The 23,522-nt window shown below is 40.0% G+C and overlaps 1 protein-coding gene and 1 long non-coding RNA gene across 15 annotated transcripts in view; both read left to right on the top strand.

Moving 5' to 3' along the window:
• The window catches only part of LOC108264148 (uncharacterized), a 332,110-nt gene that overhangs the window by 272,907 nt on the left and 35,681 nt on the right, over nt 1-23,522 (top strand). For 13 of the 14 annotated variants that reach the window (XM_053678258.1, XM_053678251.1, XM_053678253.1 and 10 more), the window contains 6 exons: nt 2,375-2,548; nt 2,717-2,902; nt 3,083-3,256; nt 4,539-4,703; nt 4,872-5,045; nt 5,227-5,400. In XM_053678258.1, coding sequence (XP_053534233.1) covers nt 2,375-2,548; nt 2,717-2,902; nt 3,083-3,256; nt 4,539-4,703; nt 4,872-5,045; nt 5,227-5,400 — 1,047 coding nt within the window. Of the gene's footprint in view, nt 1-2,374; nt 2,549-2,716; nt 2,903-3,082; nt 3,257-4,538; nt 4,704-4,871; nt 5,046-5,226; nt 5,401-6,018; nt 6,187-6,580; nt 6,755-23,522 lie in introns of all 14 variants that reach the window. The other variant, XM_053678260.1, reaches the window with a different exon arrangement.
• On the top strand, nt 8,315-9,539 carry LOC128629579 (uncharacterized). Its single transcript, XR_008393950.1, has 2 exons — nt 8,315-8,818; nt 9,369-9,539. It is a non-coding gene; the product is annotated as an uncharacterized LOC128629579 (long non-coding RNA).

The following is a 23,522-nucleotide window of genomic DNA, read 5'->3' as shown; positions in this document are numbered from 1 at the left end:
CAGAGAAGTAAAATGAAAATGCAGGCTTTATGAGAACATGGCAAAACACAATTGAAATCCATGTGTCTTGGCAAGAGGTTCAACATTTCAAAGAATCCATTTGACTTTCCAACAAATCCAAAGGACAAATACAATAACCAGAAACCAGAACAAAACAAAGTCAAAACCAGGACAAGCTCACAGAAACATGGCTCAGAAAAATTTCTAAAATATTGCAAGACCTTTTGAAGACACAAGATTAGAAAGTAACTTCCACGTTGTTAATGCTGAGGTATCAATGTATGCCAGCTGCCATTATGTCTGTTCTGGTTCACATAATTTAACAGCAGGATTGTATGGGGGAAAAGTCCATACTCAAAGCGCTGATATCAGTATCATAATGAAATGTGTTTTTTTCTCTCCAGAATCTTGAGTCCTGAAGCAGAAAAGGCCTGTGCTTCTTTAACTGAAGTTCTGGGTACAAACCCCTTACTGCAGAGAGAACTGGATCTGAGTGGGAAAATATCCGGAGACTCAGAGGTGAAGCAGCTCTCTGTTCTACTGAAGGATCGGCAGTGTAGAACTGAGAAACTCAGGTATGTGGTCTGACTTCCTCACCTGGTACTTTTGTTTGTGTTCACATTAAATCTTTAAAGATATTAGTGTAGTGTATACACTGTTTAGCCCAATCAGTACTGCTGCAGAATCTACTGTGGTTCTGAGAGTGTGGGTGAACAGTCCACTCTACACGTTCTCACCACTCCATTATAACTCGATTATTTCTTCTACATTGGTATTATTTTGGACGGTTGATCCTGTGGGTTGTTTAGAGACGTTTATCTCAGCGGTGTTCTCTGTGTGCAGGCTGAGTAAGAGCGGTATTACAGAGAGAGGCTGTACTGATCTGATATCAGCTCTTACTGCAAACCCTTCACACCTGACAGAGCTGGACCTGAGTGAGAACACACTGGGAAATCCAGGAGTGGAGAAGATCTCTACTCTACTAAAGAGTTCATCCTGCAAACTCCAGAAGCTTGTGTACGTCATTTAATAGTATACATTACTAGATCACTGACGTTTTTACTTCACTATAAGTATATCTGTAGCATGTAGGAATAGATTAGTCAGGAACTCATTCAGGGGTGTGTTTCCCAATAACACTGAATCGTATTCAGTAATGAACAGTGTAGGGAGTTAGCTCGGGGGAAGGGCAGAGCACAGACCTACAGGAGACAGATTGCAGTCAAAATGGGTGTTTTATTTGTCTTAGTGTGAGCTGTCTGTCGTGAGGAGGCGAGGGTGTGTGAGTGCGGGGGGTTTCGTGGGGGTGTGGCTGTCGTTGTGACCTTCTCGAGGGCGTGTCGGGGTTCCCGAGACGTGGGCGTGGGTCTCCCGTGCCGTCATCCACCGTTGCGTGCGATCTCACCACCCGGCGGTCTCGTCCGCACTCGCACGGAGTCTGTCTCTTCACCGTTGTTTTCTCTTCTCCCGTACGGCCGGAAGCGCGTCCTTTTATCCTCCTCCTTCGTCGCCTGAGTGGTGGAATTTTCCCGACGGACTTCCCAATCGCAGGCCGGTGTAGCGTCAACGGTCCCGCCCCACCGTTACGGTCCTTCCGGCTGATGGTGTGTTTGGCACGAGGCTGTCCGCTTCGTGCCGGTGCGGCAGTTGGGGAAGGAGCGACTTTATTATGCGCGCCGGCTGTCGGTCCGTCGCGACACCAGATTAACACAGGACAATACATGTGACCCTGTTTGTAGAATGTTTCTTAAAAGCCTTCATCATTTCTTAAAGGATTACAACATTAAAAACCTTTTATAACGAATCCAACAACACTATATTGTACTTGAGGAAAATATGAAGGTATTCTAGATATTGTGTGTTTATTTATCATGCATCAGAGAGTGAACACAATAATGAAAGCCTGAACCCTGGGCACACCACTGCTGACCGTCACTGAGATGGACAACGGGTTTATATTCACTCACACAGCATTAGGACAGAAATAAAAATATATCTTTTTATTTGAGTGATGGAAATGTGGATTAATTGGTAAAGTCGTAATTTGGCCAGTGGACTAATTAATGTGCCTGGATCATTATTTAACTGCCTGAATAACATCTGTTCAGGAAAATGGATCGGTGAGTATTTATTTGTACTGAAATCACTGACCGTTGTATTTTTGAGGTAGAACTGCGTGCAAGCTCCAGATAAATTCTACGTGAATAAAACTTGTTAGGTGTATGTCATTTACAAACCAGTTTATGTACTTCATTAGTTATGAAGGGTTTCTGGAAATTAAATGAAAGAACATTCTCATGAACAAGTTAACAAAGCATTATGAACATTTCCCAAAACCCACCCGAGAATGATGAACTTTATTCTCCTTCTCCAGACTTTCAGACTGTAATATAACAGAGAAAGGATACACTGCTCTGACTAAAGCTCTGAAGTCAAACCGCTCATCACACCTGATGAACCTGGACCTCAGAGGGAACGACCCTGGAGACTCAGGAATGAAGGAGATTAGGAGTTTGATGAATGATACAGAATGTAAACTGACACTGAGGTGAGCGCTTTCCCCCAGTACATGTAAAATGCAGCCTTAATTCTGAGTAATTAGTAAAGTTTTACTGTTTAGTTTTCCACCATGGACCAAACATTTACTGAAAAGTACCACTGCATTGGTGTAAATATAATTAGTGTTAGCATTTCTCTGTTCTTTCTCTCTCTACAGGTTGCTGAAAAGTCCTGATGCACAGAAAGCTTGTGATCATCTGAGAGAAGTTCTGGGTATAAACCCGATACTGCAGACGGATCTGGATCTGAGTGGGAAAATAGAAGGAGACTCAGGAGTAGAGCAACTCTCTGCTTTACTGAAGGATCTACTGAAGGATCCACACTGCAGACCTGAAAAACTTCAGTAAGGAATTGAATGATGTATAAATCTGTGCTGAATGGTTTGTCTTTAGGTTATCAATCATTCATCTAGTGTCCATGTCTTTTTCAGTAGTGATGAGTAGTTTGAGGAGAAAAGACCTCCCTCTGCTACAGAACTGCTAAATAAAAACCCACAGTTAAGTGTGATTAATTGTGCTTTCAGGCTCAGTGAGTGTAATCTGACAGAGAAAGGATGTTCAGCTCTGCTCACAGCTCTCAGATCAGAATCCTCCACCCTGAGGGAGCTGAATCTGAGTAGGAACAGGATTCAGGATTCAGGAGTGAAGCTGCTCTCTGCAGTACTGAAGAATAAAGACTGTAAACTGGAGACTGTGAGGTAACGTCTAATACACACTTCATCCGTTATCCAGACGCTGTGATAGATCCACTTTAATGCAGCAGCAGGGTCATGCGTGAACTATCTTATCTATTAGCTGTGAGATTGTTTCACAAGAGCCTCGTTTAAATATACCACGTTCTTACTGTTTTTACAGCATGTGCTACATGAGCAGTTACAATAGCAGGCTGATGGCTGGCATAGCAGATCACTAACAGCCTTCTACAACACACACATTCGCTAGAAATCTTTACTGAAAGCAGAAATGAATAGCAGTGATGGACAGAGAAGTGAACTGAATAAAGAGGTCTCAGTGTGGAAAACTGTCGTGTAATGACAGACACGTAATTACATGTAAAACTCCTACAGTTATCTAAATTATGTACATCTTTTATTGTTGTTGTTTGTTTGTTTTAGTTATGTTAATTTTTTTGTGATGCGAGTGTACAGGAGTTTGTGTTAGTTTAGTGTGTGCAGGTGTGTATTTTTATTCTGTTCCTGTGCACACAGGGGCACTCTGCAAGTCCCGCACATACACAGTGTTTGTCAGGGATTCCCTTGTTTCCTTCTTCCTGAAAGTGAAGACATGTAACTGATATTTATTGTTCAAGTAATTATCTATTACTAAAAAAAATAATGTATAACTGATAAACTAAACTAAACTAAATAATTACCCATAAATTTATTTACATGTCCTGAGACAGATCTGTGACTTCACAGAAATCCTCTTTATCTGTTCGTACACAGACACTGGAGCGCCGGACTCACACTACATGGGTGTATTTGGGAGTCACACTACATGGGTGTATTTGGGAGTCACACTACATGGGTGTATTTGGGAGTCACACTACATGGGTGTATTTGGGAGTCACACTACATGGGTGTATTTGGGAGTCACACTACATGGGTGTATTTGGGAGTCACACTACATGGGTGTATTTGGGAGTCACACTACATGGGTGTATTTGGGAGTCACACTACATGGGTGTATTTGGGATTGGCAGTGAACAAGAGTCCTAGATTTCAGACACAAAATGAATTATAATGATGTGCTGTTATGGTTTTATCATAATGTTTTCATCATGTTTTCTCCAGACATTGGAAAAAATCTAAATCAGAAAATTATCAGAACAGTTTTCTAGTGTAGAAAATTATTTTAATCATCAAAAATGAGCAAAATTATCATTTGTTTTTATTTACTCACATTTATTTTTTGCCCAGAATGAGAGAGCTTTTGTACATTAAAAAATCAAGACAATTATTTGTACTTGTATCCCCTTAGACTTTCAGACTGCAGTATAACAGAGGAAGGATACGCTGCTCTGGCTGAAGCTCTGAAATCATCACACCTGATAGAGCTGGATCTCAGAGGGAACGACCCTGGAGACTCAGGAATGACGGAGATTAGGAGTTTGATGAATGATACAGAATGTAAACTGACACTGAGGTGAGCGCTTTCCCCCAGTACATGTAAAATACAGCCTTAATTCTGAGTAATTAGTAAAGTTTTACTGTTTAGTTTTCCACCATGGACCAAACAATTACTGAAAAGTACCACTGCACTGGTGTAAATATAATTAGTGTTAGCATTTCTCTGTTCTTTCTCTCTCTACAGGTTGCTGAAAAGTCCTGATGCACAGAAAGCTTATGATCATCTGAGTGAAGTTCTGGGTATAAACCCGATACTGCAGACGGATCTGGATCTGAGTGGGAAAATAGAAGGAGACTCGGGAGTAGAGCAACTCTCTGCTTTACTGAAGGATCCACACTGCAGACCTGAAAAACTTCAGTAAGGAATTGAATGATGTATAAATCTGTGCTGAATGGTTTGTCTTTAGGTTATCAATCATTCATCTAGTGTCCATGTCTTTTTCAGTAGTGATGAGTAGTTTGAGGGAGAAAAGACCTCCCTCTGCTACAGAACTGCTAAAGAAAAACCCACAGTTAAGTGTGATTAATTGTGCTTTCAGGCTCAGTGAGTGTAATCTGACAGAGAAAGGATGTTCAGCTCTGCTCACAGCTCTCAGATCAGAATCCTCCACCCTGAGGGAGCTGAATCTGAGTAAGAACAGGATTCAGGATTCAGGAGTGAAGCTGCTCTCTGCAGTACTGAAGAATAAAGACTGTAAACTGGAGACTGTGAGGTAACATCTAATTACTACACAAACATCTAATACACTGACAGTATTGAACTCTGACTGTACACTGAGATCAACGTTCCAGAATATTGTGTTTCTTATCTTACTCACCATAATCGGTGTTTAATAGAGAGAACGACACGAGCACACAGAGCAGTATCAGAGCAGACTGAATAATTATCATATGAGAGAGAGGGAGAGGGAGAGAGGGAGAAAGAAAGAGAGAAAGAAAGAGAGAGAGTGTTAATAGAATGTTAGTGTATTTGCTTGTACCGTGTTTTGGAGTAGCTTTTTTAATGCCCCTATAGCCTCTCTTGATTCAAGATAAAGAGGGAGCTACTTTACCTCAAATGAAGAAATTGAAGAAATAAAGTAGGTGTGAGGTGACACTAAGTTAAAAAACAAATGTTTGGCGTAGTGGAGTACATCATTAGCACTTTGGTTATTTTACAGTCTTTCTCAGTCAAATAAAAATAGAGGATCACTTTAAAGGCTCAATATAAAGACATTCATTTTTCTTGGTAGGGGAATTCAGAAATTCATCTTAAACTAAATCTTAACAGATAGAAAATGTTATATTCAAAGCTTTGAAGATGAAATAATAACAGATATTTGTCCTCTTAGACTTTCAGACTGCAGTATAACAGAGGAAGGATACGCTGCTCTGGCTGAAGCTCTGAAATCATCACACCTGATAGAGCTGGATCTCAGAGGGAACGACCCTGGAGCATCAGGAGTGAAGCTGCTCACTGATGTACTACAGGATCCACACTGTACACTGGAGACACTGAGGTGAGAAAAAAGATCTAGATATCCATAAACAGCTATATTTCTATCACTTTAGCATTTAGCATTAGAAAATGATTAATTCTGCTGAATGATTTAATTTGAATGATTTGATGTCACTATATCACACTGTAATGTTAAGTGGGTTTGCTGATTATCCAGGAAACAGCGCTGGATAGAGTTTTGTGCTTGAACAGTTATAAACAGTAACAGTAAAGACTGATAATGAATATTTTATTAAGAAATGAGGATTAGTGTGCACTGATTGTGTAACAGATATAGCTGGATAAGGATACACACTGAAAACACAAACTGAAGCACAGCTAAAGCACATAACAATCAGTTCCTTATTGCTCTCATTACACAGTTATTAACCTGCTGATATCATTTTTCTCTACAGGTTGTGGAAAAGTGCTGATGCAGAGGAAGCCTACAAGTGTCTTACTGACATTTTCAGAAGAAACCCCTTACTGCACACGGAGCTGGATCTGAGCAACAACACACCTGAACACGTCAAAGTGAAGCATCTCTCGGCTCTGCTGCAGGATCCACATTACAGACTGCAGAAACTTAGGTAAGGAGCAACTATAAACATATAGATCTGTATTTCCATGCATTATTGTAATTATCTGGTGTGTGGAGTGTGTCATTAACAGAGAGCACAATGGCCAACCTCAGCGTGTGAAACATTATTAGCAATATGATTATTAAGAGAGTGTGAGCTGCTGTGAATTGAAGCGTCCATGTGCGAGTGTCGTTCTGTCTGTGCACTCTCAGCAGGATCACATGATCACACTTCACTTTCACTCGCTCCATAAACTACTCACTGAAGATGAGAGTTAACATAGTTTTTCTTTCTCCATTTTCAAATACATTTCTTGGAAGAACCTTTTTTTGTGGACGGGAGACCAATGTGCAGAGAAAAAATACATTTTCTAAAACATCTATATACTGTATGTGTGGGCAGGGCCTTGGAGTAGGGTAGGATGTAAGTATAGCCCTATTTGGATGGGATTAGATGCACATGAGGTCCTGGGGTAATTTCCTCTTTTACAGGAGCTCCTCTGTGACTTTATTTCCGTCCGGATCGGCCATGTCAGTGTTTCTCCATCCTCCTCTGAGACAACTCCCGACTGAATTACCTCCTGTACTGTTTCTTACCAAACTCAGCACTCATCTGATCATTTTAGTCCAGATATACGTCTGTGATTTGCTATGCAGATGTCACCTCGTGTTGGAAATAAAAGCTGTTGGACTGCTGCTACTTGCTGTATTTATCCATCCATCCATCTTCTACCACTTACTCCTTCTCAGGGTCACGGGGAACCTGGAGCCTATCCCAGGGATCATAGGGCACAAGGCGGGGTACACTCTGGACAGGGTGCCAGTCCATCGCAGGGCACAATCACGTACACACTCACACACCCATTCATACACTACGGACACTTTAGACACGCCAATCAGCCTACCATGCATGTCTTTGGACTGGGGGAGGAAACCAGAGTACCCGGAGGAAACCCCCGCAGCACGGGGAGAACATGCAAACTCCGCACACTCATGACGGCGAACGTGCTAACCACTAAGCCACCGTGCGCCCCTGCTGTATTTATATATTTATATATATTTATATATTAATTTTAATTCTGCCTCATGTTACAAATACATTTATTTACATTTACATTTATTCATTTAGCAGACGCTTTTACAGAGACGTACAAATGAGGAAATACAAGCAAAGTGATATATTAAGCAGAGAACAATACAAGTAGTGCTACTGTACAAGATTTTGAATTAAATACACCTGTTACCAGGTCAAGAAAAGCCTGTGGCCAAGAAAATAGCGGAAGTATACACGGCTATAGAGCCACAAAAATGAGTATAGACTAATGTTCTACACGGACTGGCCTTGAAATAAATGACCGTGACCATAACACAGGTGGAACTCGTACAGACTGCAGTAAGGTACTAATAATATAAAACATGCCTTATTTTATATACTCACTGACCACTTTATTAGGAACACCTATATACTTGATCATTCATGTAATTTTCCAACCAGCCAATCACGTGGCAGCAGCACAATGCATAAAATCATACTGATACCAATCATGAGCACGCCCCTTGTGCTTCAGACACACCCCTTGTGCTTCAGACACGCCCCTTGTGCTTCAGACACACCCCCTTGTGCTTCAGACACGCCCCCTTGTGCTTCAGACACGCCCCCTTGTGAGTCACACCAGTAACAGCTCAAGCATGTTTCATTTTCTTACATTATATTTAATGTTGTGTTTTTACGTGTCTAAGAGTGTGAACTGATCACGTAAACACCAGCATTAAGGTGTGATTATTGTAGGGGAGAGCGGGGAACGACGTAACGCAGGGCGAAATGTAACATGGACTTTTTATGTTATTACACAAGGTCGAGCAGCGTGTACTTCTGACCACATCACCACATTTACGAGTGACGATCTGCAGCAAAGTTTCTCCTTGTTCTCATCAAATCTGTGTCAAAAAGGGTTTTATTTTGGTTTCTGAGCCGTGTGTAAATTACAGACTCCGACCTTATATTACTTTAATCTCCATCTTCTTGCCTACAACGCAGCGACAACGCAGCTCGGCTGTAACGCTTTACTTGGCTGTGTGTGTGTGTGTGTGTGTGTGCGTGTGCGTGTGTGTGTGTGTGTGTGTGTGTGTGTGTGTGTGTGTGTGAAATGGGTCCACTAAAAAACAAAAAATGGAGAGAACCTTTAAAACAGATATTTAGCGCAGACAGAGATCGTATGTAGGTCTGCAGTTGCGAGTGTACTTTATCTAACGTCTGCTTCGTGTTAATATTTTTACCGGACGTTGTGTCCGACAGTTTTTTATTTTATCCGACATTTTGAATTTTGAAATGAAATATTTTCATCAATTAAAAATGGAAGCCTAAGGCACATATTCAGGCAGTGCTTTTTTCTGTATTGAAATGGTATCGTATTTAAATGTTGTATATTGTTAAACCCCTAATGGTTATAATTATTATTTTAGTTATCACCCAGCCCTATGAGTCTGGTAAAAACCAGAAGAAAGAATATAAGATAGAAGAACAGAAACCAGAGATTTAGAAATGTGTTAGTGTTCTTACTTCAGTCATTTCTATATCCTTTCTTTCTCTAATGTTGGAATAAACACTGTTTCCTTTTCTGCAGATTATGTAACAGTGTAAATGAGAAATCCTGCACCGATTTGGCTTCAGCTCTCTGTACAAATCCATCACACATCAGAGAGCTGGATCTGAGTGAGTGTAGACTAGGAGACTCAGGAGTGGAGAAGCTCTGTGATCTACTGAAGAAACACGAGTGTAAACTGGAGACACTGCGGTGAGTAACTCAGTGATGTGATGAAACAGCTTTATAATAAAAAGCACTAACCAGAACAAAGCTCTTACCAGTCCTAGCTAGTAATGTCTAACTAACGTGTCTAATTGCTCTCTAGATTAGATTTATTATCAGTAATAAAGATTAAAATATAGAAAGACACTAAATCTGCTTTTCCCGACTCCTGATCTGAGTTTCTTTTCATTCTCGGTGCTTTATATCGGAGTTTAAACCAGAAAACAAACCGCAAGACAACAAATCTTCTAACAGTGACATACATTGTCTCTGCACTACTAAAGTGATAATGTCTGATCTGCAGTGACTGACACGTCATCAGCACTAATCCCTGACAGACACTAATCACTCTTTTTGGGAAGGAAAACATCTCGTCAATTTAGATTAGTCTAATATTACCCAAATTATTTTTACATTTTATTTACATTTACTTCAGCCTCATAGCCTTCATACTTACATCTTACAAATAAAATCACAGCAACTGACCAAAAATACTGTAAACATTTAAACTTAATCAGACCTGCACTTCCTCCTCTGAGTAAGTAACTTTCTCTTTATCTGGAATCAGGAGACGGTACTGGGATATAAAAACATTTCTCCTGAGTGTGATGTTTTTCCAGAAGAAAATACACTAGCGCACTAGATCCTACATTCATCTGCACATAGAAGCTGGAAAATTCTCTCAAATACGTGTCAAATACACTGGAGTTAATATCACACACACACACACACACGAACACACACACACACAGAGACAGAGAGAAGTCAGTGCAGTGATTGTGAAGTTCATATTCAGTAGTGGAGAATGCAGGACTCAGAAACACATGTAGTGCTACAGAGAGCTGCGTGACTCTGACAGAACGACTAAATAACATCAGAATAAGAAAATCCCATGATTCAGACACGCCCCCTTGTGCTTCAGACACGCCCCCTTGTGTTTCAGACACGCCCCCTTGTGCTTCAGACACGCCCCCGTGCTTCAGACACGCCCCCTGTGCTTCAGACACGCCCCCTTGTGAGTCACACCAGTAACAGCTCAAGCATGTTTCATTTTCTTACATTATATTTAATGTTGTGTTTTTACGTGTCTAAGAGTGTGAACTGATCACGTAAACACCAGCATTAAGGTGTGATTATTGTAGGGGAGAGCGGGGAACGACGTAACGCAGGGCGAAATGTAACATGGACTTTTTATGTTATTACACAAGGTCGAGCAGCGTGTACTTCTGACCACATCACCACATTTACGAGTGACGATCTGCAGCAAAGTTTCTCCTTGTTCTCATCAAATCTGTGTCAAAAAGGGTTTTATTTTGGTTTCTGAGCCGTGTGTAAATTACAGACTCCGACCTTCTATTACTTTAATCTCCATCTTCTTGCCTACAACGCAGCAACAACGCAGCTCGGCTGTAACGCTTTACTTGGCTGTGTGTGTGTGTGTGCGTGCGTGCTTGCGTGCGTGTGTGTGTGTGTGTGTGTGCGTGCGTGTGTGTGTGTGTGCGTGTGTGTGTGTGTGCATGCGTGCGTGCGTGCGCGTGCGTGCGTGCGTGTGCGTGTGCGTGCGTGTGTGCGTGTGTGTGTGTGTGCGTGTGTGTGTGTGTGAAATGGGTCCGCTAAAAAAACAAAAAATGGAGAGAAACTTTAAAACAGATATTTAGCGCAGACAGAGATCGTATGTAGGTCTGCAGTTGCGAGTGTACTTTATCTAACGTCTGCTTCCTGTTAATATTTTTACCGGACGTTGTGTCCGACAGTTTTTTATTTTATCCGACATTTTGAATTTTGAAATGAAATATTTTCATCAATTAAAAATGGAAGCCTAAGGCACATATTCAGGCAGTGCTTTTTTCTGTATTGAAATCGTATCGTATTTAAATGTTGTATATTGTTAAACCCCTAATGGTTATAATTATTATTTTAGTTATCACCCAGCCCTATGAGTCTGGTAAAAACCAGAAGAAAGAATATAAGATAGAAGAACAGAAACCAGAGATTTAGAAATGTGTTAGTGTTCTTACTTCAGTCATTTCTATATCCTTTCTTTCTCTAATGTTGGAATAAACACTGTTTCCTTTTCTGCAGATTATGGAAGAGTGTAAATGAGAAATCCTGCACTGATTTGGTTTCAGCTCTCTGTACAAATCCATCACACATCAGAGAGCTGAATCTGAGTGGGAGTGAACTAGGAGACTCAGGAGTGGAGAAGCTCTGTGATCTACTGAAGAAACACGAGTGTAAACTGGAGACACTGCGGTGAGTAACTCAGTGATGAAACACACTGAATGAAGCTTTATAATGATGCAGGATTACACTTTAGAGTTGTCTTTCACAGACCGTACACAGATCTTTATAATACACAATAACAATGTAGACAAGTACTTTACTATTATATTTCTGCATCTCATTGTTACATACATGCCTACATCATCATTATTTAATCCTGTGAGGTAAAGACACTAAAAACTTTTCTCTCTGCAGGTTAAATCACTGCAGAATAACAGATAGAGGCTGTGCTGCTCTGACTGCAGCTCTGAAGTTAAACTCCTCACATCTGAAAGATCTGGATCTGAGAGATAATAAACTGGGAAATTCAGTCACACAACTCGAGGAGTTACTGAAACGTTCAGGAGGACAGAGACGGTCAGTAAACTTAACACACAGTACAGAATGTGTAGTTTCTGTAGAATATAATGTAAGTGTAAGAGTGTTGTGTAAGAGTAATGTAAATGGAAATCAGCAGCATGTTGGTAATCGTACTGACAGAAGCACACAGAATATACCTTCAGTATTTAGGATCAGAATTAAACCCAACAGTAACTCGTCACTGCATGCTAATAGCTTTCTGAGGATCTGATTTAATAGAAGTGCACTTTGACCTGATCTGATTCTGTTCTACACAGAAATACCACTGCACTTCTAATCTCATCCTTCATGTTTATTCTACTTTTATGCCATATTTCTTGTGTTTATGTAGTTAAACTATTGAGATATATGATTTTAATAATAAAATGCAGATATACTATAGCTTCTGGCTAAGAGAAATGATACAGGGTACAGTGCTGAAACTATTTTTCTGTTTTGATTTTACAGATATGATAAATCCACATGAGTGAAACGGATCTTCACAGTAGTACTAGACGCACCAGAGAGGAAGCAGCGTGTACAGTAATGTAAGAAGCAGCGTGGATTAGGGCTGCACAGTTAATCGAATATTGATCTCGATTACGATTTTGACGGCCCACGATTACATGAAGATGATCAACTGCGATATTGACGATTAAAGTTCATCCTCCGCTGATGGAAAACTCCGCTGCAGATCAAATGAAGCATTTCTTAAACTTACAGCCAGTCACCATAGAGCAGCGCACGGATGACGTCATTTTGTAATTCCAAAATCCAGAAACGAGTTTCCAGAAGCTGCGAGCTTCGCTTGCGCGAGGGGAAATCATGACATTAACAGGTGGCTAAATGGCACTACAGAGGTTGTAGTCATTATCACGCCGAACAGGAAAAACCGTTGCAGATAAACTCAGGGCTCTACAGTGCGACCATTTCACTCGCATTTGTGACTTTGATTGACAGTTTGGCAGAAAGTGTATGATATAACTACTCACATCCAGAGTGTACAGTAATGTAGGAAGCAGTGTGTACAGTAATGTAGGAAACAGTGTGTACAGTAATGTAGGAAACAGCGTGTACAGTAATGTAGGAAGCAGCGTGTACAGTAATGTAGGAAGCAGCGTGTACAGTAATGTAGGAAACAGTGTGTACAGTAATGTAGGAAGCAGTGTGTACAATAATGTAGGAAACAGTGTGTACAGTAATGTAGGAAACAGTGTGTACAGTAATGTAGGAAGCAGCGTGTACAGTAATGTAGGAAGCAGCGTGTACAGTAACGTAGGAAGCAGCGTGTACAGTAATGTAGGAAGCAGCGTGTACAGTAATGTAGGAAGCAGCGTGTACAGTAATGTAGGAAGCAGCGTGTACAGTAATGTAGGAAGCAGCATGTACAGTAATGTAGATAACAGTGTGTACAGTAATGTAGGAAGCAGTGTGTACAGTAATGTAGATAACAGTGTGTACAGTAATGTAGGAAGCAGTGTGTACAGTAATGTAGGAAACTGTGTACAGTAATGTAGGAAGCAGTGTGCACAGTAATGTAGGAAGCAGTGTGTACAGTAATGTAGGAAACATTGTGGATGATGATTACACTCAGCAGAACCAGGGCAGCAGTGGGACAGTCACTGACTCCACAAGCCCAGAAAGTCAGCCTTCAGGCAGTTTATATAACATCACAGAACAGAATAGGAGGCAAGTCAGTAACACCAGTAATACACAGAGGCAACAAAACAGGGGCTACACAAGCACTCCCACCTCCAACAACAAATAGTACTAGATCACACTTTCTATACAGTACACAACATACAAAAAGGAGAGATGAGTGTACACTGAGATGTTTATTTTCCTCCTCAAAACAGTAAACTATACAGTTATTGTTAGAGATTTAACACATGAATATGTCTGTATGTTAATGATGTGTGTATACAGTGTAACACATTTAAAAGTAAGATGTGGTCACATGTTCATAATCACATTTAATGTGTGTAAACTTGTTAAAATGACACGTGCAGTATGTGGAACACGTGAAACATGCCCTTTGCACATTTCCTGCAATAAAGACATTGAAACAAATTGATTCAGGTTGAGCTTTTATTTTTTAATAAAAAAAAATCTCCCTCCTAAGAACTAAGAGTTTGTAGTATTTTAATTCATTTTGAATGTATTGTGACAGTGAAGTTTGGAGTTTTCCCCTCAGCTGTAAGTATAAATGACGTAAATAAAAGGTATAATCTGTTAGAATGACTAATACACAGAGTTAAATCACTACATAATGTGTGTAATAAGGTACTTGATGTCAGTATGAGTATATTGAGTACAGTAAAGTTAGCTTGGAGCTGCTAGATGAATAAATGTTAATGCTACTGTATTTAAGCTAGTTAAGATAACTGACTAAACCCTTATGTTCGTGTATTTTCCCCCTAATCTGGATATTTACTACTTTATTCAGGTACAACATTACTGTAAGGGATCGGGACTGGAGGCGGATGCAGGTGCAGATCAAAGTCTTTATTAACCACGTGACTCACAACCAAAGAAAACGAGAAACTGGAATCGTGGCTTATAACGAGATCATTCAAGGCATGAAAACTAACAACACAAACTATAATACTGAGCGAAGTGCTCAGTCACCAAGGCGTTTAAATAGAAAACCTAATCACCCCAAAACATGGACACCTGGGGCAAATTAAAGTCACTTCACAAAATAATGTCACGTGACTCGTCAGGCGCCGAGCCACAGTGCCATCTGCTGGCCGTGGTGTAACAATTACAATCTCTTTCAGTTCAATACAGATTTATTTCAGTTAGAGCTGCAACAGCTAATCCATAAAATGGATAATAATCGATTATGAAAATCGTCGGTAACGAATGTCTCTATCGATCAGTTGGTCTGCTGACGTCACAGGGGGGCGTTTACATATGACATCGCTTTCATGAAATCACGGGCGGAAACTCGTGTGAAATGTCAGAGAAAACAGAAAAAAAGTGTGTGTCCCAAGTCCTCTGAGGCCTGGGAGCATTTTCCATTAAATGCAGCAAAGAAGCCGGTAACGTGCATGTTCTTCAAAGCTGAGCTCGTGCGGCACGGGAGGACCACAGTGATGCACGAGCACGTGAAACAGAAACACGAAGGTGGAACATCAGCACATAAGAACAACCCTGAGAAGATCCACATTATATGAAGATGTGAAGTGGTGTAGTCTAGTTTAATCCCATGCTGTTGTGTAAACAGCTTTGTTTGTCACTTCGGGACAGTCACACTAGATGTATTTTGTCTGGAGCGTCAGGTCGTGCAGCATATTGATGGATTAAAATCGCGCTACCACAGAAACAGGTTCAATTAAAACGGTGTGAACGAAGTCAAGCAGTGAATCTAAAGGCAGCTGATAACAGCAGCAGTAAAAGATGTTGTAGTCACTGTAGTGGTTTCCATCGAATGCTTATGCGTGAGTGTGTAATTGTTCCTGTCCTTTTAAACAAGCCTGTGAGCGTGCTGCGTTTCTCTGTGTGTCTGCTACAGTTACCTTTGATCTGTGTTTCAAATGCCGTCTACTGCGGCTCTACTATGTTATATACATTAATGAATGAATTATACATTTGAGATATTTTTGGTTTATTTTCTCACATCTGAAGTACAGCATGTCTGTGTAAAAGAAATTTAACAAAAAAGTTTAAAACATGTATTAATTATATGTTATTTAGATTTCTTATATTAATCATGGATGTCAACTTGTCTTCAGCAATTATCATTATAAACAATGAAAATATTCATTTACATATAAAGTGCTTCTTGCATACTCAGTTACTGTTGTTGTTTTTTTTTATTTCAGAAAGAAACATCTCTCCACGAGTGAATTTGTTCAGAGGAGAAATCCCCCATGCGCTCCTCAACAAGCAGCCACTGCAACAGATGCTGTCCTATATATTTAAAAAATAATAATAATAATAATATTTTTATTTTGGATATTATTTAAAGTTTTGCTGCTTAAAACTGGACAAACTTTAGACAAGTGTTTTATTTAAGGTTTAAATGTAAAAATGAAAGATTATATGAGTAAAACTGTGTGTGCCTTTTGTATTTTTTAAAAGTACACACACAAACACCCTGATTTGGGGGTTTATTTCGTTACAATAAACAAAATCTCATTGGAAAAAAAGGTTAGCGTTTTATCTGATTAATTGATTAATTGAAAATTTGTTCGTGCAATTAATCGATTATCAAAATAATCCTTCGTTGCAGCCCCAATTTCAGTACAAAATTCTATTTTAAAATGAGAAAAGCAAGTAATGCTTCTGAAACTTACCAAATAGCCGCTATTAAAAACAGATCAGTCATTAAATCAGCATATTGCTGGGGTTACATTACATTCTCACAATCCAGCTGTCACTATTTATTTTATTCAACACACATTGTTCACTCCTTCATCTGTTTACATAAACAAACCTCCATATTGAAGACATATTAACCCTTAAACGTATAAATGTTTGGCCAATAGTTATTAAATATTCAGATCTTTAGCGAGCCGGAGTATATATCTAACACGGATGATCTCTAAACTGCCCCAATAGTATAAAACTGCCCTAATATTTTATTAACATTACAAAATAATAAAATAAAGCATATTTCCTTATATTTTTACATTTTATTTGTCATCAAATATCTTCATCAACGATACGAAAACAAAAACACGTTTAAATATAAAACATTTTCATTTACACAATGAATGAAACACATTCGTAATAAATGAAACTATCGCACATTAACATTTTTTTGGGCACTCTTTGTAAATTGACTTCTAATTTGTGGAATTTTATTAGTAGGCTCGTTTTTTCTATGAGAACAATAGTCATAAATGACACTGACTCTCTGGTGGTCATTGCAGCATGGCTGGCCACACCCACAGCAACGGTCCACTGATTTGGATCAAGTGATGATGGGTAAATGTGGCACCTTCTGTACCACCTGTTTGTTCTTCTTCATGGGGGTTGTGTTTCACAAAACCACAGAGTTTCAGTGCACTCTGGGATGCTCTCGGAAGTCTTGATACCTGCGCTCTTTCTTGCAACCATGGTCTCAGGAGCTGAAGGCCAAGGTTCTCGAGACAAATTCGACATCTGTAAGGACACGCAGCTTCCCAACCTGGAACCTCTGTGATGAAAACAACTTGTGCGTTTGGGTCCTCTTTTGGAAAAACAGCCCCAAAACATTAAAGATCCACCTCCATATTTAACCATGGACATAAGGTACTTTTCCATATGGCTACCTCTCTGTGTGCTCCAAAAGCACCTCTGTGTTTATTACCAAAAAGCTCTATTTTAGTTTCATCTTACCATAGAACCCGATCCCATTTGAAGTTCCAGTAGTGTCTGGCACACTGAAGACGCTCGTGTTTGTTTTTGGATGAGAGTAGAGGCTTTTTTTATTACACCTGAAGTACCGTTTCTGTGTTTTGCCGCCAGTGCGATTCCAAGCCTTGTTCATTGTGTTCTACGTTTCATGGTTTTGATCTTGTTTTGTCCTCGTGTTTTCGGATTCTCTTTTTAGCCCAGTTTATGCACATTTCCCGTTCACCTGAACCGCCACTTGTTTTTGACCACGGTTTGGCCTTACGATTTAGATTTGTCTTCCTGCCTCTCTTCAATAAAGCTCTTAACTGCATGTGCATCCATCTCTTTTATATGGTTTGGATGTGTACGCGCTTTTTTTGTTGCTTTGGTGCTGTTAGAAAATCTTTGGGATTTAGAAGGATGTAGAAAATATAAAATATGAAATCATTCAATATGATTATTCAATATGAAAATTAAAGGCGCGTCACTCTGCCACAGCTATGTCCTGTTTCAAGCCCTTTCAAATTGATCATTTCTGTATGAGAGTGAGTTAGTTACGAGCATGATGGACTGGTGTATCCTGTTAGTCCAGCTAAAATGAAAAGAAAACTGCAGTGGTATTTCTGTGTAGAACAGTAACAGATCAGATCAAAGTGCACTTCTATTAAATCAGAGCTAGTTATTAGCATGCAGTGATGAGTTGTTTTGGTTTAGTTCGGATTCTGAAGTATGAAAGTTTATCCTCTGTGCTTCTGACAGTAAGATTGTTATTGTTACATGCGGTTGATTTGTCTAATTACATTACTCTCACATGACATTCTTCTACAGAAAATACACATTCAGTACTGTGTGTGTTTACTTACTTCAGCTTTCCTCCTGAACTCTTCAGTATCTCAGAGAGCTGCTTTGTGTCTGAATCATTTAGTTGATTCTCTCTCAGATCCAGCTCTTTCAGATGTGAGGAGTTGGACCTCAGAGCTGCAGTCAGAGAAGCACAGCCTCTATCTTTTATACTGCACTTCTTTAACCTGCAGAGAGGGAGGTAATGGTGTAGATTAATGAACTCATAGTGAATGTAAACACAAACACAGCTGTTAAAGTAATATAGAGATGAAGATCTTGTCAGTTTTGTTATTTTGCATCAGGAAACATAACTAAAGATTGTGATCTCAATTCAGTGTGTTTCATCACTGAGTTACTCACCGCAGTGTCTCCAGTTTACACTCGTGTTTCTTCAGTAGATCACAGAGCTTCTCCACTCCTGAGTCTCCTACTTCACTCCCACTCAGATTCAGCTCTCTGATGTGTGATGGATTTGTACAGAGAGCTGAAACCAAATCAGTGCAGGATTTCTCACTTTTATAATTGGGGGTGTGGCTGTGTTCTAAATGAACTAATCACATTCAATCTCATGTTCAAAAGTACAACCCCAATTCCGAAAATTTTGGGACAGTATGGAAAATGCAAAAAAACAACAACACACACACAAAAAAACAAGGAGTCATTTGAAAATTCAGTTCGGCCTGTACTATATTGAAAACACTTTATAAACACATTATTTGATGGTTTACTTTGTGAATTTAATGCCCCAAATCCTACCGATGTGTCTTTGGGGAATGTTGTTCTCAAAGTGTCGGATTATTCGCTGATGCATCTGTTGGCAGATCGGCGAGCCTCGACCCATCCTTGCTCTTGAAGGACTAGACCTTTTTTGGAGGCTCCTTATATACTATGTTTAGATGATTGCCTCACCTGTTTCACATCACCTTCTTATTTCTACTTGTCACATCACTATTAGTCCTAGTGCCCCTGTCCCAACTTTATTGGAACGTGTTGTATGTGTCAATTTCAAAATAAACATTTATCTTAAAAAACTATGCATTTGATTAGGTAAAACATCGAATACCTTCATTTTATAAGTTTTTTTTTTTTGTTTAAATACAAGTCAAAGTACATTTACAAATCATTCATCATTGTTTGTTTTAGCATTTTCCATACTGTCCCAACTTTTTGGAATTGGGGTTGTAATTATCATACAGCTATCATCGATGAAATTATTCCAATTAACCCCAAGTAAAGATCAGCTGTTTCTGTTGAATTTTCTTGACATCTTCTTGGTTTTATGTGACTACTGAAGTCCTAGTCCACAAAGAGCTTACATAGCGTGTATGATATCTGACTTGTTGAAAGACATCGATCAGGAGAGAAGTATAAAAGAATTTCCAATGGAACTTTACCATGGAACACTGTGAAAGCCAACATCAACAAGTGGAGAAAATGGAGCACCACAATGGCATCACCAAGAACAGGATGTCCCTCCAAAATTTATAAAAGGACAAGGCAAAAACATACCAGGGAGGCTGCCAAGAGACCTACAGCAACATGAAAGAACCTACAGGAATATCTGACAAGTACTGATTACTCTCTGCATGCAACAACAATCTCTTGTATTATTTATGTCTGGGCTATGGGGTACAGTGGCTAAACAGAAGCCCTTTCTCAAACATCTAAGTTCAAATAAATCACCCCAAACTATGTGGCAAAATGTGTTATGTTCTAATGAGACCAATTCCAAAAGGTATAATAATTCCATAATTCCAAAAGAACACTATCCCCATGGTGAAGCATGGTGGTGGAAGCATCATGCTTTAGGGATGCTTTTTCAGCCAGAACTGGGGCTTTTTTTTTTAAAGGTGGGGGAATCATGAATAGGTACAAATACCAATAGTATAAAACATTCAGCTGTCTTCAAGTAAGCTGAAGATGAAAAGGAATTTTCCCTTTTAGCAAGACAGTGACCCAAAGCATACATTCAAACCAACAAAGGAACGGCTTAACCAAAAGAAGATCAATGTTTTTGAATGTCCTAGCCAGAGTCCAGACCTGAATCCATCTAAAAATCTGTGGGGTGACCTGAAGCGGGCTGTGCACAGGAGACGCCCTTACAAATGGATGGATCTAGAATGTTTTCAGAGGAAGGAGCGGGAAAATGTTCCCAAGGTCAAAATGTGCCATGCGGATAAACTCTTACCCAAAATAACTGAGTGCTGTAATAAAATCAAAAGGTGCTTCAACAAAGTATTAATTTAGGGGTGTGCACACTTATGCAACCAGGCTATTGTAAGTTTTTTTTTCTCTGAAAAGTTTCTGATTGTTTTTCACTTTATTTGTATACTTTGCAATTTCACATTAAAGGTGGGAAAAGTTTTGACATGATTTATCTTACTTTCATTCTTTTATTTCACAAAACCCTGCCATTGTAACAGGGGTGTGTAGACTTTTTATACCCACTGTAAATCCTCTCACGGTGTCACGTATCGTGACGTAACAGAGATAAGGTAGGATGCAATCGCAGTATGAACAGGTTTATTTAAGAGAGAGACAGGCAGACAAATCCAAAACCTAATCCACAAACGTACTCCAGTAACATGCAAAGTTCAGGCGGTCGGCAAACAGGCATAAAGGGGTGAGGCAGGAATCAAGGTTGCGGTCACGGAAATACAGGGTCGAGAAACAAAACAAGAAACATGAACTATAGCACGGGACTGGTAGTGGAGAAACCAGCGTGAACAAAACTAACGAACCCAAACATGAACCTAAACATGAACCATGAAACATGACATGAAACATGACTATGGTTATCTATCGTAAGGACTCTAAACTAAGTGACTATAACTCATTGAATATTCCGCGCCGTGTGCTGGGAGGCGCGCGGTATTTATACAAACATACTCAGCGTCGTAATAGCTGACGGTTGAGGGCAATTCAGACACACGTGAAATAATATCCAATGACAGAACGGGGACGAGACATAACAGAAACATAAACAAATTCACGTGTCGAAATGTCACGATTGTCCACAAGGGAAAAGCAGGTGCTCGCTCACCTGCTCGTGCACGCGCGAGTAGTTATATCATACACTTTCTGTCAAACTGTCAATCAAAGTAGTGTGTTTGATAATTTATGACCCTCTGTGCTTCCCTGACTGGCAGGTCTGTAGGGGTGGTGAGGGGGGTAACCCTATGGAGTGTATCAGCTGGTCAATCTGGCTCCTTTGTGTCTGGGTGTGTTGTGGAGTTGTGTGTGTGGGGAATAGCCCCCCTCCCAACAAAAGGTGTTTATGTTAATGAGTTTGGTTTTTGGTGGGGTGAAATACATCTGAAAGGAAATAATGTTTTAATATGGGGATGTGTTTGTGTTACTGTGTGGCGTTATTTCGTTTGTGTAAACACACTGTTAGAAAAGCATGATGTTTGAATGTGTACAGATATGAGTAGAATATTTGTTTTGTGAAATAAATGAAAACAAATGTTGATTATGTTTTTAGGGATCCCGGTTTACCTTTGAATAAAAAGTTTAGGAGTTAAAGCGTCTTTTAAAAAAAATAATCTGTGTAAAAGAATCGTTTGTATTACATACATTCTAAACACAAACCTTTAGGATGTAAAAATGATTAAAAGAGCTGTTTAAAAAGAATAGCACATATTACATGACTTCTAAACAATGATCCTTACGAGGTAAAAATGTTAAAGTGCTGGTTAAAAGAATCACCGTGATGTTTAAACTAGGAGATAAGTTTTTTCCAGAGATTTCTTCCATTCGCTGTGTTAAGCAGTAATGAAGTTAAACTGAAACACCTCTCTCTCGCTAAACCCCGCCCACACATACGTGTTTTCAGACACGCCTCTCTCTCTCTCTCTCTCTCTCTCTCTCTCTCTCTCTCTCTCTCTCTCTCTCTCTCTCTAAACACACCCATACACGTGTTTTCATCGTAGCCAGTACGTTCTGTCAAAATGTCAATCACGGCGGTAGAACTAGAGAGCTAATTTATGGCCTCGTCCTTGTCAGGCCTGCGTTTCTCTAGGAGTGCTTAATTTATGGCCCTTTGTTTCTTCCTGACCAAAGAGGTTTTTTTATGACCGGGAGGTCATGGTGTGATCCTACAGATTGTTTATTATAATGAGTATCTGCGGGGGTGTTAATGGGTTTTTAAATAGCTTGTTAAGACATTAGGGTTAAACACAGAAGACAGTCTGCAGCTAACTGCTACCATGGCTACACCGAGAACTCCTAATATCTCTAGAAGACGGTTCTGCATCACGCCTATAGGAGGTGCTGATGTAAAGATTGAGGAGCTAACTTTTGCTCCAAGAAAAAAACAACAATGTATTAGTTTGTCAAAAATTCTTCGTGTGGGTGATGAGGTTGTAAAGGAGCTGATGTTTAACCCCGAGCAGGGCGTTACCAACTCCGGAGATCCTCTCTTAAGACCGCCCTCCTGCTGTGATTAAAACGGGGTGGCCTGTGTCACAGTGAAACACATATTACGAAGATGTCTCAAGATTCTACATAACGCCTGCTACAGCAACACCCCGGAGACAGCGCTGGCTCTGCCTGACGACAACACGACAACGCTAGAATCCACTCCGCAAACATACGACAACAGGTGGCTGGATCATTTCTGAAAGGAATTAGGATATCACAACCTAAGTTTCCTCACAGCTCCGTACGGAATCAGCGGCTCTTTAACTGGCGCCTCTGCCTACATCGGTGTTGATGACACAGACAGCTGTATTCGATCTGACGCGTTCAAGATTATAAAAGCGACAGTCGTGGTCCTTCTGGAGCATGTTATCAATAAAAAACTGAAAGTTTGAAAGTGTCTCGCCAATTATGGTAAAGACGCTCTTGAAACGCTGTTCTCAGCGGGGCTCTTGTACAAAGACACCGCCGGTCACATGGACGTAACGGACCCCGCTGGTGGTAATAGAGGTTTGACCAAACGAGCTGCATTTACCAACGCCAGCAACGTTGTTGAACTACTGGCCCCCATTCACAGTGACATATTGTTTCAAGAAAAACTCATGCTTAACGGCGTGGACATTAAAATTCGCATGACGAGGGCGAAAGATGAATTCTGTTTGATGAGGAGCGACGCTGTGGCCTATAAACTAAACATCGTGTCAGCTTCACTGTTGTGAAAAAAGTGTCGGTATCACCAGGTGTGAGATTGGGGCACGCACA

The sequence above is a fragment of the Ictalurus punctatus genome, chromosome 4 (genome assembly GCF_001660625.3).
Source record: "Ictalurus punctatus breed USDA103 chromosome 4, Coco_2.0, whole genome shotgun sequence".
In the NCBI taxonomy this organism is placed as follows: Eukaryota; Metazoa; Chordata; class Actinopteri; order Siluriformes; family Ictaluridae; genus Ictalurus; species Ictalurus punctatus.
The sequence above is the reverse complement of the archived record's forward strand: the minus strand, read 5'-3'. Positions and strand labels throughout refer to the sequence as shown.